This window comes from Zootoca vivipara, chromosome 13, assembly GCF_965207765.1.
Source record: "Zootoca vivipara chromosome 13, rZooViv2.hap1.1, whole genome shotgun sequence".
Taxonomy (NCBI): domain Eukaryota; kingdom Metazoa; phylum Chordata; class Lepidosauria; order Squamata; family Lacertidae; genus Zootoca; species Zootoca vivipara.
This window is the reverse complement of record NC_142596.1, coordinates 21,239,965-21,259,575: the sequence shown is the minus strand read 5'-3', so window position 1 is coordinate 21,259,575 and position 19,611 is coordinate 21,239,965. Positions and strand designations below refer to the sequence as shown.

The 19,611-nt window shown below is 43.4% G+C and overlaps 1 protein-coding gene across 1 annotated transcript in view; it reads right to left on the bottom strand.

Annotated features, from left to right (window-relative positions):
• The window catches only part of IGF1R (insulin like growth factor 1 receptor), a 186,776-nt gene that overhangs the window by 54,408 nt on the left and 112,757 nt on the right, over positions 1 to 19,611 (bottom strand). The window contains exon 3 of the mRNA XM_035131059.3: positions 1,594 to 1,903. Within this exon, the coding sequence (XP_034986950.2) occupies positions 1,594 to 1,903 (310 nt within the window). The remainder of the gene's footprint in view (positions 1 to 1,593; positions 1,904 to 19,611) is intronic.

Here is a 19,611-nt window from a genome sequence, read left to right as displayed (position 1 = left end):
GCCCTGTTGGTTCATGCCAGAAACCATTAAAAGTAAACACACCAATAATTACCAACCCTTCCCTTGCAGCTATTAGTGCTAATCATGGGAAGGCAAGTGGTGAAGGGAGGAGGGGACACTACAAATTTCATTGGCTTTCAATTCACCACTTCCCATCTTCTCCATTGCCACACAGAGGCTCAGATAAAGAGCTTATGCTTTTTATGAGTGTTTTTAATCGCCTGAAAACTCAAGCAGACAGAGGCAGCAAGGAAAAAAACTTTCCCCAGTAAACACTGGGCTTCTAATTAGGGGCAAAGATCAGTACTTTGCACCTGTATATAAAGTAGGAACTCTTTGGGGGGCCAGAGGAAGGTTTGTTTGGATAAATTAACATAAGTAAGAAGTCAGATGTCAACAGGAAATGAAATCCCTGAACAAATAAAGGCAAACACTCCACAGAACATTTTTTTAAAAAAAGTTCAAGAGGAAGGATGGTATTTATTTATGTAACCATCCACTCATGAGAATGCCAAAGTTTTATTTTTATGGCACCCAACAAAGTAAGATTCTGGGCTCACTTCTGACCCATTAAGTTAGTCTGTCTCTTTTTGCTGCAACAGACTAACATGGTCATCCCTCCGGAATTTGTCACCCAAGCCCTTTGGCCAAAGGTTTATAAATGAAACACATGCTACAATGCCAAAGGGATTTAGGGGCAAGTTCACACAGATTTTCATTACTCATTGACTGCAACGCAGAAGTAGTCTGCGCACAATAAGTTGATCTGCAGTGGAAGAATACCTGTCCGTGTTGTTCAACTTGCCTCGTGGGCACAACACGCTTAAAGCACTACTACACCGCTTTTAACAGTCATGGATTCCTTCAAAGAATCCTGGGAGCTGTAGTGTTTTTAAGGGTGCTGATAGTGGTTAGGAGTCCCCCCCCTTCTCCTCAGAGAGCTGAAGTTCCTTAAGGTGGTTTAACAGTCAAACCCTCTTCCCAGGGAAATAACAAAAGACCCTCATCTTACTCCAACCCTGTTATGTTCCTGCAATAAAAAAAGTCTAGTTTCTGTGCACACACCTGCCCATCACCGAGGGCTGACACAGCCATCTCAGGTAGCAGAATTCAAGTGGCGTTTCCAGGCCCACCTCCACTGCCAAAGTGGCTGCAGTGGCTCCCAGCGAGATCTCGTGAGAATTCTGCAAAATCACAGAGACCTCCAGAGGTCTGTGACAAAAATCTGTCATGTGATCTTGTCAGAACCCAGAAGCAGTAGCTGTGCAACCCCAGTAAGTGAGGCTTCGAGAGGTGTGGCAAGGGGTGTGGGTGTGCAGTGCAGTGCGAGCATAGGGTTGCATCTTTCTGTTGCGCCTCAGGCAGCTAAACGGGATGGGCCACCCCTGGTCCGCACATAAATAGTTGGTACATTGATCAAAAAGCCACACCTCCATAATAAAAAAAAGGTACTGCATTGTTAACGGAATATTAGAAAACGGGACAGGTGTTCTACTGCAATATCCTCCATGTCTGAATAGTCTTTCTCCAATTCTGTTCCTCAAAGAATACAGCAACTTGCAATGTGTGTGTGTGTGTGTGTGTGTGTGTTACCTTTGAGTATCATTGCGCACAAATCCAGGAGGACAGTCGGACACACACGCATCGTCATGAATCACAAAGCTGTCATAGTCGAAGTGTTCCAAGGCCACCTTGGAGCAGGCCTCCTTCGTGATGCAGCGCCAGCCCTCAAACTTGTACGTATTGAGCGGGCAGGTGGCGACGCAGGTCCCATCGTGGTAGTAGTTGCGACAAGCCACACATGCAGAGTTGTTGTTTGGGGCCGTACAGCTTCCCAAGCACTCCGGGTGGCAACATTCATTTTGGTCAGTACAAGCATGTTTGCCACATGAGCTGGGGCACACTGTAAGGAGGAGGAAAAAGAGCAAAGCAGCATAAATAAGGGGCACATTATAAGGCATAAACGCAACCCAAACAATGGCACAGGGGCGGGGAATCTCAGGCCCAGGAGCTGAATGCAGTCACCTGGGGCTCTCTAACTGCCCCCCAGCTCTTCCCAGTCGCCCCCCACCCACCCATGGGACAGGTTTCGAGGAAAGAACCTAGGAACCTTCGGCTTGCAAAGCAGGAGTCTGAACGCTGCGCTACAGTTTCAACCCTTTCACTTGCCTCACAGAAGTTACACAGCCTAACAACATTCTTTTGCTGACATTTCCCCGCTCAAGCAGTTCAGAGCTGTTAGCGAACACTGCATGACATCACAGCAGCCTTAGCCGGCTGCGAGTTTTCTTATTTTTGTCTTCAGCTAAAGATAGTAAATGACCATTCGCAGTATTACTTTGAACGAGTAGTTTAAATAAGTCAACCGGTGTTAACCTGACATCATAAGGACTCTCTGCTTGGATGCCAGATTTGCTAGCCTGCAGTGGGCTGTGCCTCAGCTCAGTGTACGTAAATATTAGAAGTCTCCAAGGCTATTAAGGGATTTCATTAGCAGCTCCAGACAGCGCGTCTTGCAAACAGATGGATTGCTGCTCCCCACGGGTGCCAAAACGTAAGATTTAGTATGGTAACAAGATTTCCCGTTTACACAAGGATATCAAGCAAAGCCGCAGACACATGCATATATACCATGCCTTTAGAGCTCAGCTTGTGATACCTAGAAATATTATGTACCTTGATGCACACTTATTTAGGGTGATTTGCAAATGAAAACAAAAACCTACAACACTGCATGGGTCATCCACACCATCTCACCAAACTAATCTGGCATCAATGAGCTGAAGAGCACAGTTACACAAGGTTCTCTTGCATCACTCATGTTTCAGAAAGCATAAAAAGCTACAATACAATCAGAACAGGCTGTTTCTAACACAAGCTGCGTTTATACCGAGCCCCTCTGGTTTCCTGGCCTCGATTTTTGCCCTTTTATCATTTTAAGTACACAAGAGAGTCCTTACTAGAGTAGACCAAAAGCCCATCTAGTATAGCATCCTGCTTTCCACAATGGCTTGACCACAAGCAGGACATGGGCAATCTCCTGCAACTTTCCCCAGCATTTCAGAGTGGACATTCGCAGCCCTCCCTGGGGAATGAACCTGGGATTGTCTGCACACAGCTCTTCAGCGGAGCTGCAGCCCATTTGTGTTAACTTTAGACCACTAGTCTTCGTCTTAACACTCTCTTCGAGAAAATGCTTTTCAGTACGTGCCTTGAAATATTTATTTTATTATGAAGCCATTCTGTCTCTAGTTAGAAGGCTCAAGTAACAGGTGATTTGAAAGTCCCCCTAATAGGAGTAAGATCCAGATTCTGCAGGTTTGGACTATAACAAGGCTATTATATGGCAAAACACAGGAAAGTACCTGCAAACCGACAGAGCAGAAATATCTGGGAACTGAGCTTGATTAATTGCCAGTGAGGATAATTATCAAGAAGAGTCAGTTAACAGCTTATGTAAAAAAGACAATTTAATACTTCAGGTGTTGGAGTGGGCTACTCTTGTGTTATAAAAAAAATAGTTCAGAAAAAGGATGGCTATGAATGGAAAATGCAAAAGAAAAAAAATGTTACTTTGAAATGTATGTGAGGTTAATTTATGTGTATTGGTTTGTGTTTGGACTAGGATGTGAGAGATCAAGGTTCACCTGGCCATGTAGCTCACTGGGTGACCTAGGGTTAGTCACTGCCTCTCCATCTAACCCACCTCAGAGGACTGTTGTGGAGATTAAATGGAATGGGGGTGGAGGAGAGGTCCATGTACAGTGCCTTGAGCAATATTTGGCTATAAATGCATAAGAACAAACAAACAAACAAACAAACAAACAAATGGGATGCTTCCCCTCTTTTATTGTTGAATATATATAGTTTTGCTTTGTTTATAAAGAGAGTCCTCTCTGCCTTGAGACTCTGAGGAGAGCAGACAACAGAAGGGAAAACATACAAATGAAGCAATTTCTCACATTCCTAAAAAAAAGTAAATTATTTAAAAGAAAAAAGGGGGCAGTTTCAGTATTAGGGGGACCATACTACTGTCTTTTGAACACAAGACTGTGTCGTGGGAAGTCCTCTCCGTAAATTATTTTGTCGAAGCATAACAGAGCAAACACACTAAGTTTTCTGGAATGCCTCAAAAGGTCGCCATGACTTCACCGAGGCTGAAACAGAACAATCAGGTGAATAAACAGTCAGTTGGAGGGAATGAAGAAACGTAGCCAGCAGCGTAAGACGCCTGGCAAGCGAAGGCCACAGCCTCCGCCAAGATTGGCAGGGAGCCAGTCGCACGCGGGCAGACACAGAGTTGCCAAGTGTGGTGGTTTTCTTTTTTTTTTCTTTTTAGTTTTTAAAAGAAATATTCTTCCCTTTCTTGTAAAATGATAGTCAAGTCTTCCCTTTGCTCTCGCCAAGCCCTATCCTTCCCACAAACCCCAAAATTAAAACAAATCCCCATCCAATTGAGTACTTCAACAAAACTTTTGTCTCAAGAAGGGAATTCAGAAGGTGATGAGCATTTGTATATGACTTATGCATTTGTATATGAGCTGTGTATATGAACGTGCCTAATTTCACTCACAAAAAGTGGAACTTGGAAATAGTAACTCGTATTAAATCTTGGAAGAGGCTTTTAAAATGTGTTTTCTAACTATCTGCTTGACATCATCCGACAGAAATTGCCCTTCAGAACACATTATTGTACAGTAGTGCCTAGCAAGACGAATTTAATTCATTCCGCGAGTACATTTGTTTTGCAAAAAATTCGTCTTGTGAATCGCGGTTTCCCATAGGAATGCATTGAAATTTCTTTTTTTGCCCATAGGAACGCATTATTTAAATTTCCAATGCATTCCTATGTGAAACTGCGATTCGCAAGCCGAATTTTTCGCAAAACGAATTCGTCTTGTGAATCACCATTAGATCACAAGACACATTCGTCTTGCAGGGCATTCGTCTTGCGAGGTACCACTGTATTCATTCAGTGCATTTTAAATTTCTTAAATCAGAGGTTATCAACATGGCACCTATGGGTGCCAGGATGCCCAATAGTACCATCTATAGTGCCCAGTTGAATGTCTTTTAAATATCCCTTCAAAAATCCGCATTATATGAGAGGCTATCTGCTCTTCCTACACAGTTCCTGTTTGTACCGAATGGGCCTCTCCTACACTGAACACACACAACCCTTAAATGTGCCCACATTTAACTGAATGTCAGGATTGGAATCCTAGCCTCTTCTGAACAAAGGACAGATGGAAAGAGCCATTGGTTTAACAATCAATCCCTCTTCACAGGGAACTGTGGGAAGTGTAGTTTTGTGAGGGGAATGGCGTCTCCTACTAAATCTCAGTACCCTTAACAGACTACATTTCCCACAACTCTTTTGGGGATGCCATGATGGTTTAAAGTGGTATGATAGGGCTTTAAGTGAATGCCCTGAATGTGGCCTAACTTTGCATACTCCCCACTCCTGCCTCACTGGGTAAATCCTCTTCTTCGCCAGAGCAGCTTAATAAAGAAAGAGATGGGGTGGGTGGGATAAAAGCATAGCTGCCAAGTTTTCACTTTTCTCACGAGGAAGCCTATTCAGCATAAGGGAAAATCCCTGTTAAAAAGGGATAACTTGGCAGCTATGGGATAAAAGACATGACACTTCTGTGAGGAGGAACTCACAGGAGGAAAGCGTCATAACACCAAGCATGAGAACACTGAATGGCTTCCTTTAGCTTCCTGATAATTAAACCACAATTAGAAGATTTCTTGAAGGTGGTGGTCAGGGGAGAACAGGCTGGGGAAGGAGTAATCGCCTGCTAGGCCCTTATTTATAGCTTTTCATTCTCACTGTCGTTCACAGGTGCTAAGAACTGCAAGCAATTATCTGCTCTTGCTTTAAACTCCAGAGTTTGCACACAACTGCTTGCACTTGCAAAGAGCATAGAAAGATTCTGCTGTCCCAACAGCAACTCAGGGCATGCTGTCTACCATCCAAGAATTACATTTGACCCAAATTCATTTCAGGAACCACCATATGTTCCCTGTTTACATCCTACCAGAGCCACTCTTATCCAACGGAGGCTTCCAAGATATTCTGAGGATCTTCCCACATAGCAGTCCCTCCCTCCTGCTACCACTTACATTTCCAGAATTAACAACATCTGGTTGGGGGAGTTACATTTGAGACTTGTACTAATACATACAGACCCTAATCGAATTAAGCTTCAAAAACCTTGCCAATTAATTGCCTTGCTTTCAATTGATTGACTGAGGTGACTGGTTGAAATACCAACCTATTGAGGATTTAACAAGAACAATAAAAATATTAATATTAAAACCAAATCTTGGGGGGGGGGAGGAAAAAGAACAATGCAGCACCAAACGTCTTAGAACTGGACATCAATCAGCAAGCAGTTCACAAGTCTGGCGGAGCATTGCACTAGTAACATTAATTCAAACATATAACACTATCATTAAATGGAACCCAAAGTTCCTGGAGACAAAGTATTTCAGAATGTCACAGTGCTTTATTTTATAAAGCTTAAAATAATAAAGTTAAGAACCTAACCTAAAGCAACACTTCAAATACAGGGTCCCTCGACTTACGAACTTAATCCGTTCTGAATGCACACTCGTAGGTCGAAAATTTTGTAAGTCGAAAAGTGGATTCCCATAGGAAAAAAATATTAGGAAAAATTTGTAAGTTGAGGAAATCGCATTAAAAAAATCGCAAGTCGAGGAAACCGCATTTAAAACCGCCAACAGTTTCCGTTCGGATGTAGAAAAAATTTGTAAGCGTGCGGCCATTTGTTCCATTCCTAAGTCGAAAACTTCAGATGTCAAGTAATTCGTAAGTTGAGGGACCTCTGTATTTTTTTGGGGGGGGGATAATAGACACTATAAATATTTGCACTAACAAATTCCATACAGAGTTATATATTGCTAAATACAGTATTATTGGGTTTTTCTTAATAAGTTCCAAAAATTCATCTTTTGCCAGGGCAAGTGACAGATCCTTGGATGGGGTGGGAGGTGACATCCCAAATGTATTTTGAATATTTGAAAGTTGTTTTTTATATATTCAGCTGTTTTATATATTCAGCTCTTTTATTTTATTTTTATATTTTTTTTAATATATTCAGCCTTTGTATTGTAAATTGCTTCCGGATGTCTCGTGGGAAGTGAGCTTTAAGTGAAATAACAATTCCCATCATCCCTTGCCATTGGCCATACGGTACTTGCTGGGACTGACTGGAGTTGTAGTCCAGCAAAATCTAGAGGGCCAAAGGTTTGCCACACCCAAGCTATGCTAACTCTCAGCCAGCCACCTCGCCACAGCCTACAGCTATGCTGTCGCCCACCCAAAACATTTAAGCAGCAAGCCACATGGCAAATGATTCTCAAAAACAGACCCCTAGCTGTGAGCAGACTTCTCCCCGACTAAGGAAAAGATACTGGAGACTGAAGGCCTCTTCTAAGGGCAGCCGAGGTTAACAACTTGAAATGTGCGACAGAAAAATTATTCCACCAGGTGTAATGTTTAACATTGCTATAAGGCTGACATATCATTTGGTGTTTACCAGAAGAGATTGGGAAGGGAAAAGGACAGTGTGTATATGTGTGTGAGAGAAAGCAAAGAAAGCACGCTCTTGTACAGAACAGATCTTTTATCAATATTTTTTCATCTCCATTAATCCACATTTCTCGTGACGATGTCCTCAAAAAAGGAAGGGCACCCTCATATGCATTTAAAAAACACACCAACTTTAAACACTTGATGAGTTGCTTTAAATGCAAAGCTGTTTCAATATTCCTTATAAGTTTATTAAACTCTCAACTGTCCGTCCATGACTAATGAAAGTGGAATTGAGACGGTATTCTATATTTATCGCTCCACTGCTTGTTTGTGCCGAGGGCCCCATTTTTACACTTTGTTGCTGTGTGCAGAGCTATGCGAGGTATTGTGGGCTCCCAAACTTTGCCGATTTCCTAACAAGGCAGGTTTGTGTCCCAGGGAGAAACAAACCCAGGGCTGTTTTTGTTTTTTTGCAAAAGAGAAGCCTAACTGAAGCAGCGTCTCCAAGCTCAAACACACAAAGTGGGGTTTGGCAGTACATCTCAGACCTGGTACCAGAGACCATTTATGTGTAAATTACATGCCTGATATACAGCTCCACATCAAAATGTCTGAAAGATACGGTAACTCCTTTTCTACTTTTCGTTTCTCTCTATAGTTCTGTTAATGCAAAATGGTTTGAGCAGAAAGTGTACAATTTGGGGGTAGGAGTCATTTTTAAATCTTCTGTACTGTGTCAAGCTGTAAGTGAGGAGGAGGGAATCTCTAGCCCTCCAGGGCCACATTCACTATACATTTGAAGTACTATAAAGCCACTTTAAATAGTCATGGTTTCTCCCCAAATAAATTCTGAACCTGTAGTTTGTTAAGGCTGTTGAGAACTATTGGGAGACCCTTACTCCCCTTGACAGAGTTATAGTTCCCTCTCTGAGTATTATAGCTCTGTGTCAAACAACTTTCAGTACTCTTAAACTACAGCTCCCAGAATTCTTTAGGGGAAAGCCATTACCATTTAAAGTGGTACCATAGCGCTTTAAATTTTTTGATGTGAACTACAACTCTCATAATCCTTAGCCATGCTGACCAGGGCTGGAGGGAGTTGTAGTTCTGGAGGGCCCAAAAGTTTTCAATCCCTGCTACTGGTTATCAACATATAATACTGATAGAAGTACTAAAACATATTGCCCAACTATATTCAATACAACATTAGGAATAGTCAAGAAATGCAACCAAGAAGCTGCATTTGGTCACCAGGAGCTTCTAATTCAGCCATCCCCCAATCTGATAACCTCTATGTGTTTTGGACTACAACTCCAAACAGCCCCAGCTTCTAACTCAGCCTTCCATGCTGGATGTGGCTAATTATGTGTCTTTCTGGCCCAGTTCAGCCTCACTGACTAGGCTAGGGCCACGGGTAGCAGAAAGTGGAACAATGCATATGACTTCTACAGAGGACTATATTCCAACCACACAAAAGGCAGAGGTTTCCACACACAGGCGTCCCTCCCAGGCAAGCAAAGAGCAAGTGTGGGCAACCCGTTGGCCATCCAGATGTTGCTAAATGACAAGACCATTAATAGGCCATTGGCCATGTTTGCTGGAGTTGATGGGAGCTGTAGATCAGCAACATCCCCGCTGCACCGAGGATTCCCTGTCCGAGCTGCTTCAGGTCGTGGCGGATGTTCTCCTGGAGACACCTAGTTTGGTTGTCCTAGGGGATTTTAACATCCATGCCGACACGAACCTACAAGGGGCCGCTTGGGACTTCGTGGAAAGCGTGGCCGCCATGGGGCTGTCCCTGAATAAGTCTGGCCCAACTCATAGCCGCGGACATGCCTTAGACCTGGTGTTTACCTCTATGGATGTTGGTGATCTGACATTAAGTAAAAGTGAAACAAAAGAAGTGTCATGGTCAGATCACTTCCTGGTGCAACTGGACTTCTCCGCGACTCTTCCCCTCTGCAGGGAGGTGGGACCGATTCAGATGGTCCGCCCCCGCCACTTAATGGATCCAATTGGCTTCCAGAGAGTGGTAGGGGATGTTTTATCCCATGTTGATGGCCTTTCAGCTGATTCCCTGGTGGCCCGCTGGAATGTGGAGTTAACCAGGGCTATTGACTGTCTGGCTCCGAAGCGCCCTCTCCGATTGCATGGAGCCCAGACAGCCCCGTGGTTTTCCCCAGAGCTGAGGGTGATGAAACAATCGCTGAGACGGCTAGAGCGCCGGTGGCGGAAAACTCATTCTGAATCAGACCACATAACACCGGTCCTGAGAGATCTACACTGGCTCCCAGTACGTTTCCGAGCACAATTCAAAGTGTTGGTACTGACCTTTAAAGCCCTCAATGGCCTCGGTCCTGTATACCTGAAGGAGCGTCTCCACCCCCACCATTCAGCCCGGACACTGAGGTCCAGCACCGAGGGCCTTCTGGCGGTTCCCTCATTGCAAGAATTGAGGTTACAGGGAACCAGACAGAGGGCCTTCTCGGTAGTGGCACCCGCCCTGTGGAACGCCCTCCCAGCAGATGTCAAGGCAATAAGTAACTATTCTACTTTCAGAAGACAGCTGAAGGCGGCCCTGTTTAGGGAAGTTTTTAATGTTTGATGCTGTACTGTTTTTAATATTCAGTTGGAAGCCGCCCAGAGTGGTTGGGGAGGCCCACCCAGATGGGCGGGGTATAAATAATATATTATTATTATTATTATTATTATTATTATTATTATTATTATTATTATTATTATTATTATCTGGAGGACCGCAGGTTGGAATAAGACAGAATCAGGGTTCAAGGGCATTTTCCAGTCATGCAAAAGTACTCCTGTAGGGCAGGGAGCAGGGCCAGTGAGGGGAAGGGCCTGGGCACCTCCCCATTCCTGATCTAGGCCAACACTGACTGGCAGCAGCTTTCCAGGGTCTCAGGCAATGAGAGAGCAGGGGAGAGAGACCTTTCCCATTACGTGCTTCATGAAAGCCTTTTAACTGAAGAGGCTGGAACGTTCTGCATGCAAAACAACTGCTCTAGTCACCAATAAACGGTCCCTCCTTCTCATGCAAGGAAGTGTTGTTGTTCGTTTAAAAATAATACTGTGAAATTCTTCCACCTATAGTCTCAAGCAGTGCATTCCTGAAAGTGTTCTACCACCACATTTGCAATTAAGCTGCCATGGTGTCCAAGTCCACACTTGGTCCCTTTACCAAAATCCTAGAATGCTTCCTTCTTCAAAATGCAGACGGCCCCACATACATGCTGCTCTGTATCAAGCCGCACCCCCCCCAAAAAAAACCCCAAGTTCAAGTGAACTCATCTGGGAGTTTTGAAATGAAAGGAAAACTTCCAGAGCAAGTTCTGGCAAGTGATGCCAACCTCAGAACATGTTTTGCAAACAATTAGGAACCCCTGAAACAAAACAAAAAGAGCCATAGGCTGAAGTCATTACGGGGATAATTAGCAATAGAGTCATACCAGTCCTATTTTGCTTGTAAATTCAGCTCCCATTATAAAAGAAAGAGCTGAAAAACAGCCATTCCACCCTCTCTTTCATCCCTGGATTAAGGCAACTGTTCCCAAGTAGAGATGAGTATTGCAGATACCCATGTGTGAGGGCTGGGTAGCAATCAAGCAGCAGCAGCAGCACCCCTTATGCGAGCGAGACTGTGCTGGAGGCTGCAAAAGAGGTAATTCATTAGATATAAAAACATGGACGGTTCCCTTGCTGGGTTTTTAAAAAACAAACAAAAAACATATGCCAGAGTATAATGTAATGATTAGTGATGGGGACGTAGGCAGAGATATAGGGTTGTATCAAATGTTACTCATACTCACAGGAGACCTACTGCAATTCATGGATGACTAAGGCCACATTCACACCATACATTTAAAGCACTATGATACCACTTTAAACAACAATGGCATCTCCCAAAGAATTATGGGAACTGTAGTTTGATAAGGTTGCTGATAGTTGCTAGGAAACTCTTGTTCCCTCCACAAGCTACAATTCCTAGGATTTCCTGGGAAGGAGGATTGCCTGTTAAACCACTCTGGAAATTGTAGCCTCTGAAGGGAATAGGGGCCTCCTAACAACTCTCTAACCCCCATTTCCCTCATGGAGCTGCAATAAACAAGAGTGGTTTAACAATCAATCCCTCTTCTCAGAAAACTCTAGCAATTGTAGCTCTATGGGGGGAATAGGAGGCCTCCCCACAATTTTCAGCACCTTTAACAAACTACCGCAGTGTTTCCCAACCGTGTGCCTCCAGATGTTTTTGGACTACAACTCCCATCATCCCTAGCTAGCAAGACCAGTGGTCAGGAATGATGGGAATTGTAGTCCGAAAACATCTGGAGGCACAAGGTTGGGAAACACTGAACTACCACACTATTCCTAGAATTATTGGGGGGGGGATCGTCCTGACTGTTTAAAATGTAATTATAGCACTTTAAATGTACAGTGTGAATATGACTTAATGTGGGCTGGTTAATTTTAATAGGTCCTCTTCAAAAAACATTTAGCTGTACACAAGCCACCAAATTCAAGCAAAGCATTTTTATAGATGAGTTAAGAGGGTTGAACTAAAAAAAAAAAACCTCCTGCCAAAAGCTTTTCAAACTGTAAATGTTCAAAAATAATGAAACTTTAAACTTAATGTTCTAAAGGGCAGCCCACTGATCCAAAACAATCTAATGCAGGAGTTGTGAACTTTTGGCTTTCCAGATTTTGCTGAACCATTATCTTTGGCATTGGGCCATGCTGACTGGGGGCTGGTGGACATGGTGGATGGTGAAATCCACCCACACCTCTTTGCCCTCTCTCAATATTCGTGGAAGGCTGTAGCTCACTGATGGGGCATCTGCTTTTGTTTAGAAACTCAACTATAATGAACTATTTCAAGCCAAACTGAATTTTCTTCATTTGCATTATTAACTGTGCTTATGCAAATAAGTTTGCCCTGGTTGTACATAACAACATACAGGTAGTGTTACAAGTGGTACTGTAACTTGCATTATTTGAGCAAGAATTGAAAAGAAAACCTGAAGCCCTTGAAATACTGTACGAAGAATGCTTTCCTCCCCAATATTCTAGAATCTAGACAGACAACTTACCAAAAGGGGATGGGGGAGAGAGGCACCAACTGGGGTTGGTGATTTAAAACCTGCATTTAAAGACCAAAAAACACTAGCATACGAGTCTTTGCAACAAAACATACCAGGGAAAGAAGCAGCCATATAACTAAATGGAAGAAGTTGGGGGAAGAGACCTGGTTAATCTACTAGTCAGTCAGTCCCATAATATATGCATATAAGCATCATCCTAATGGCTGAAAGAGAAGAGATAAAAGACCCAGGTCCCTTCATATTCTTTTACGCTGAAGCCCTGGACAGACCACATGACATGGTTGTTTATGAGTCTGGAGCAGAGTCACATGATATGCTGCCAACACCTCCTCCTCCTGCCTTACACAAGGCTTTACAGCTTTGCCAACACAAACAGCAATGACCTGCTTATAAGGAGGCGGGTAGGAAATCTCAGGGCAGTGATGCTGTCTCAACACATCAACCAGGATGCATTGCAGGGAACTTCCACTGCAATCCAAGGACAATGAAATTCAGAGCATTGGAAGCTTTTCACGCACAGCTCAGCTCTCCCACAAATGTGCATCATGTCTATCCATTTAAACAAAACTTTGAATCTTAGATTCAGTCACACGTCAAAAAGAGGGGGGAGAGAGGGAGGAAGGAAGGAAGCAGATGCATAAATACGTTTGCACTATATTTAAAGGTTGCATTATCTTTTAGATAATGCGTTTTCAAAAAATGTTAGTAGGATATATAATAGCTGTTTGCATGCATTATCACACAAGACACGTACAAATCAACTGCATAAACCCATCAACTGACATGCACTATGCCTATTTTCAAAAATACAACTGTAACTGGGTCAAGGAATGTTCTTTAATCTGTTTGCATATAACAGGGTAGCAAAAGGAGAAAGGAAGTAATTTTGCCTATTGCTGACAACTCACACCATCCCTGACCACTTGACTACGGCTGATGGGTTATGTGGGGAGGGGGGAGAGAATGTGTTTTAATATTAAACAGATTTCCATTCTAGATGTGAGAACTAGCATAGCAAAGTAGGAGATAAGTACCCAGTTCAAATCTCTACTCTGCCATGAACACACTGCCATCTACAAGGGCGGATTTGAGCACTTGAAATACATTTGCAAATTCTCCCCTTGATTTGGTGATCCACAACTTTTCCTCCAGATAAATGAAGAAGGATGTGTCAACTGCAATATTGGTACTGTATATTCCTGCGTATAAGACTACTTTTTAACCCAGGAAAATATTCTCAAAAGTCGGGGGTCGTCTTATACGGTATACACCTACCCACAACACCATTGGGAAGATATGGAGACACACACACACTAACAATTGCTGGGACCGCTACATTTGTTTTCAACTGGACACACTGCAGGTAATACAGAATTAATCTGCAACGTGCTTTCATTTTTGGAATCAAACTAGTTTCACAAGATGTGTTTTTCAGGGGCAAAATATACGCAGTAGATCTACATTGTGTGTACACTACAAACTGTAAACTGCCCTGTAGTCTTCAGATGAAGGGCAGCATAGAAATTTTATACATAACCAAGTACTTAGAGCCAATTGATTCTAGAAAATACATGTGTGCACATGGCCAGTGTCTACCCCTGAATAACTAGATAATTAATGTGGAACTATTCATTTGAAGTGATGGTCTGCTTTTCTTTAATTCGTGTGCCCTGGAAGCCTTATTGGGATGAGTAAACGTAAAGGTAAAGGGGCCCCTGAGCAAAGGTAAAGGTAAACGTAAAGGTAAAGGTCCAGTCGTGTCCGACTCTGGGGTTGCGGCGCTCATCTCGCTCTATAGGCCAAGGGAGCCAGCGTTTGTCCGCAGACAGCTTCCGGGTCATGTGGCCAGCATGACAAAGCTGCTTCTGGCGAACCAGAGCAGCACACAGAAACGCCGTTTACCTTCCCGCCGGAGCGGTCCCTATTTATCTACTTGCACTTTGATGTGCTTTCGAACTGCTAGGTGGGCAGGAGCTGGGACCGAGCAACGGGAGCTCACCCCGTTGCAGGGATTCGAACCGCCGACCTTCTGATCAGCAAGCCCTAGACTCTGTGGATTAACCCACAGCGCCACCTGGGTCCCTATTGGGATGAGTAAAAATAATTAAATGCCAAGTTAAATGCAGGTTTTTCGGTATCTATGTTCTTTCATCACTTTTTTTATTCAAAAAACAAAACACCAAAGAATCCCAGCCACTCAGAGATAAATCGCGTATAGAAAGGAAATCCTTCTGGATTTTTTTAAAAGATGCCTCCATAATCCATTCAACACATATTGTACTACAGATTCCAGAAAGGTTGTTTTCCAGCCAACATTTGTTTCATATTCATAAAAATCGTCAATGACAGGGAACAGAAGACAGAGGCAGGCCCATTAAAGCAGCCTGGAACACAGAGAAATACTAGTCTCTCTCCCACACCTCCTATTGCTGCATGTGGTTATCAGGCTTGCCTTCTTACTTAATCTGCCGGATTTTCTTTGCCTCGTTTATTGTCAACATTGCTCCTAAAATGTCTAGACAGAACAAAAAGTTCCATTAGCTTGCTTTTGCCACGCACATCCCTACGTCTGGTCACAGCCAAACCGTGTAAGGGTAGGGTAGGGTAGGGTGGGGTGGGGTGGGGAGGAAAGAAAGAAAGAAAGAAAGAAAGAAAGAAAGAAAGAAAGAAAGAAAGAAAGAAAGAAAGAAAGAAAGAAAGAAAGAAAAGCTAGAACTTAAATGAAGATAAGCAAGAGCTTTTTAAAAGCTATTGGGGGGACTTAAAGTGGCCTTGTATTTTATTTTAATTGGCTCGTGATTTTTATATCTTGGCAATGTGCTCACCCAAGCGCCTATTTATTATTACAGAACATTATTATTTATTATTATCACTGCACTCAGAGAGCTGCAGATTCTCAATAACGCCTGCAACGAACCTGTAAGGTAGGCCAGACCAGCCACATCCCCACATTTCGTATGGAGAAAGTCCAAGAAGAGTGGCTTGCTGAAAAACACTAACAGGGTTGAGTGAGAAGATATAGGATCCCCACTCCTGCACCATTAATGTGCCAAAGACTGATCATGTCTTTTACAATCCCTTATAAATATATCCACCCAAAAGCAGACACACACACACACACACACACACACACACACACCCCTACCTGTCTGGTCGTTTCATACATTATACTGGGGCAAACCCAAGTTTGCCACTGCCAAATCTATTCAACCATGAGTCATGGCCAAATCATGTTTTGCAAAACTGGGTGGGCAACATTCACACCTGAGACTTAGGTACTGAACCAAGATTTTTCATGCTGAAGCCTAGGAACAAAAATATCTCCTTTTATCTGTCCCCTCCACTCAAACGTCGTGTTTTTATGAACATACACAAGAAATCAGTGGCAATGCCTCACTCTACTCCTGGGGAGGCTATAGTGATTTTCAAAGCAAGATCTACCAATTAGTCGACAAAATACTAAATTTCCATCCTAGTAATACTCACAAATCTTCCATGCTTCTACTACATCTAGGCATTAAACTTAAGAAAGGAGGCGGAGTTCTTTAAACCATTAACATTATTTTATGTGCACTGGATCAACCAGAGTACCAACCATTTCCCTTCTTATTTAATACACCATCAGTTGTGCCACTTACTACTTTGCATCCAGAAGCTTGGGCCACATGGTCAGGCCAAACCGGCTCAGTTCAATTCTGACAGAATGAGAGTGTTCTAGAGAAACAGTGTAAACCACTAACATGCAGCCTGTTCTGTCCTGCTCTTCAATTTGGAAAAAATTGACACCATTCAGAAATGCTTTAGGACACTTTCATCATATTCTTTGCAGACTACTGTAAAAGCTGTGTTTTGACACTGTACACAAGGGGGGTGGGGGACTGACTGGTGTGATAAACACGCATTGGAGGACAAAACCACAAATTCTGAATAATGCTCACAACATCCTTGCAAGAGAGAAGGAACTGAGGCTAAGATTTAGAGGTTTTCATATAGCCAAACAAGTTTCAGGACAAGGATGGACCATGAACTTTGGATGCTCCAAACCTAGTGAAGCGAAGCAGAAATTCTTCTAAAATGGACAGATTTCCAGTTATAAATACATTAGTTAGAAGGAATGGGTGCCAATTGCAAATAGGTAAAAAAGGTAAAGGACGCCTGGACAATTAAGTCCAGTCAATGGCGAATATGGGGTGTGGGGGCAATTGCAAATACAGTATCAGGTGAGCTTGGTAGTTTCAAAGTTTTCTACTGTGTTTACTAAACGTAAGTAAAGCAAACATGCTGCAATTGGATCACTCTTGGGGACACCCTAAGATTTTTTGAAGCAAACTAAAAAGCCCCCAATGCAAATTACCCTATTTCGCATAGGAAAATTTCCCTTTTATACCCCCCATATCCCCCCCCCTCAAAACCATAACCTCCTGCTGTTATCATGCCGGATGCGCCACTCCCCACCTTTTGTCTCTCCTGCTTCACACCACTCCAATGAAGAATTCTGAACAATCTGGAAGTTCTCTCATTATTTTGTGACATTTTTAGCTGGTTCAAATCAAGGCATTGCCAAACTGTGACCTATGGATTCTGTTCTATTAGACCAAGGGGGCTGCATGTCCCCTTTGTGATGCAAGTGCTGTGCTGTTTAAGACTAACGGTGTACAATAAGGGGAATTTGTAAAATAAAAACCTCATGGAGCCCTTTCTGTTGACGTTTCATTGATCTTTCACAACAGACTGAATCAAATCCGCCGGCTTCTATTATAATAATAAAAAGGGCAAATTCCCATGCAAAGAGTTTCTAGAGCTTCTCTTAGCATGACTCCCACATTTAATACTCTGAGAGATGAAAAAGCAACAATTCTGGCCGACAAGATAAAACAAAATAAAAACGCTTCAAGCACCTAACCTGAAGCATCACCTTTCCAACACACTTCTGGCCAGGAAAAGGGTGTGTGTGTGTGTGTGTGTGTGTGTGTGTGTGCAAGCTTGCGAGCATTCACTACCCAAACTATCCATGTTAATATTGGAGCAACTGCATTCTGCAAGAGGACTCCACGCCACATGTTCCAAGCAACCCTGTCACAAATAATTCATGTCCACTACTCCTCTGTCATACTGAATACAGGCACATTGTGCTGTGTGGAAATAGGAAACCTAATTCAGGTCATAGCAAAAAGCTTTTCTCCCTCCTGCCCCCCACCCCCCACTCACACCACAACATTGATCTTAACACAACAACCCTACTTTTCCTACAACCAACCGCTAATTCGAAACTGTTGTGGAAGGCAGGGAAACCTAATACTAGATTGGGGTGGGTGGGGGGTGGAGTGAATGTGAGTCGCCCAGTGCTTTGTTTCCCCCTGGCTGCCTGCATCCCAAAATGGTTCCATGCGCGTGTTCCGCCGCCATGCTCCTTTCAGTGCCATTATTAATAAACAGACGAGGCGTCTAAGCCTTTTCTCAAGAGCATAAAAGTGGGAGATGAACAGATAGGAAGATGCAAAGGAAGTGGGACAAAAGGCTTTCCTCCCCCAGCCGAAACAAACCACCTTTGAGTTCAGCATGCATGCCGTTTCTCCTACCGTAGCAGCTCACATATCAATAAGAAAACCCTGCATTTAGAAATGAGCACAATAAAATTGGGAGATATATAAAGGAGGACTGCGCTCTGGAAATTGCTCTTAAAAAAATACAAAAACGCAAGGCAGGGGTTGCCTCTATCAATTTAAAGCCAAGATTGCATATTCCTTCCCTGGAAGCACCCCCTCCCCCCCGCCCTGCTCTGTTAAATGCACAGACACTCTCCTGTTTACAGGAAGCAATTATTTTACTACATCCCAGCTAGAAGCAAGAGTTTCCCCGGTTCTATTGCAGCAGCATTGCTCTGCACGATGCCCAGTTGGATCATTTGCCAAAAAAACAAAAAAAGAAAAATCCCGACTAGTCAGCCAGCTTTGCAGAGCCCAGCCATAAAGGTGGAATTTCCGAAGGAACCAATTGGATGGCACGGAGGGCGGATCCAGATGATTGGCATGTTATTCAGAGTAGAAAGTAGTAAACAACCCCCCTCCCTCTCTCTTCCGCTGGCTGGGAGCAGAGGTGCCGGTAAGCACAAAAGATGCCGTGCTCCACCCTTTAATCTCTCCCACCCAGTGGCGTGCTCTAAGACAAAAGAGGACAGGCAAGAGCCATTTCGAGGTGGAGTCAAAGTCACACGTAGCCAGAGAGAGAGGATGAGAGTGGGATATGCAGTTTCACACAGCAAAAAGCCTTCTAAGAACCCTTTCAAAGCTGCATCCTCTACTACAAAACAAGCAGGTTTACTATGTCCCCACCCCTCCACCAAGAAATATTTTATTCATTTAACGCCCTTAACTGTTTATATAGGAACAACACAGGAAGTTGCTCTTATGCAGGGAGTCAATCCCCACCCCCCACCCCGGCCTTCATCCAGTTCAGTACTGTCCACACTGAAAAGGCAGCAAGGATTTCAGGCAGAAAAGACTTTTTCCCAGCCCTACCTGGAGACACCAGGGATGGAACCTGGGGCCTTCTACATGCAAGGCAGATGCCCTACAGCTGAGTATTAGACTGATCTTATTAAATGTGTCCTGCACCCTTTCCATGGTGACATTTTGGATATCTGTAACATACGCTTGAAGGATTAAGCATCACAATAATCCTGCACCCAAGCAAGTTACATTTCTGCACGCCATATAAGCAAATCAGCACAATAAATGCATTTTAAATGCAGCACAGGCGTTTTAAATGTGGGTTCTTTGCCGCATTTCAATATTTACATTTTGTCGATCTGAAATGTGATGCTCCACCGCCAAGCAGCGCACTGGCAGCAGGAATTGTCTGGGCAAGAGTCACAGCTGAGTGGCGGAGTATCTGCTTTGCATACAGAAAGGCCCAGGGTCCAATTTTTCCAAG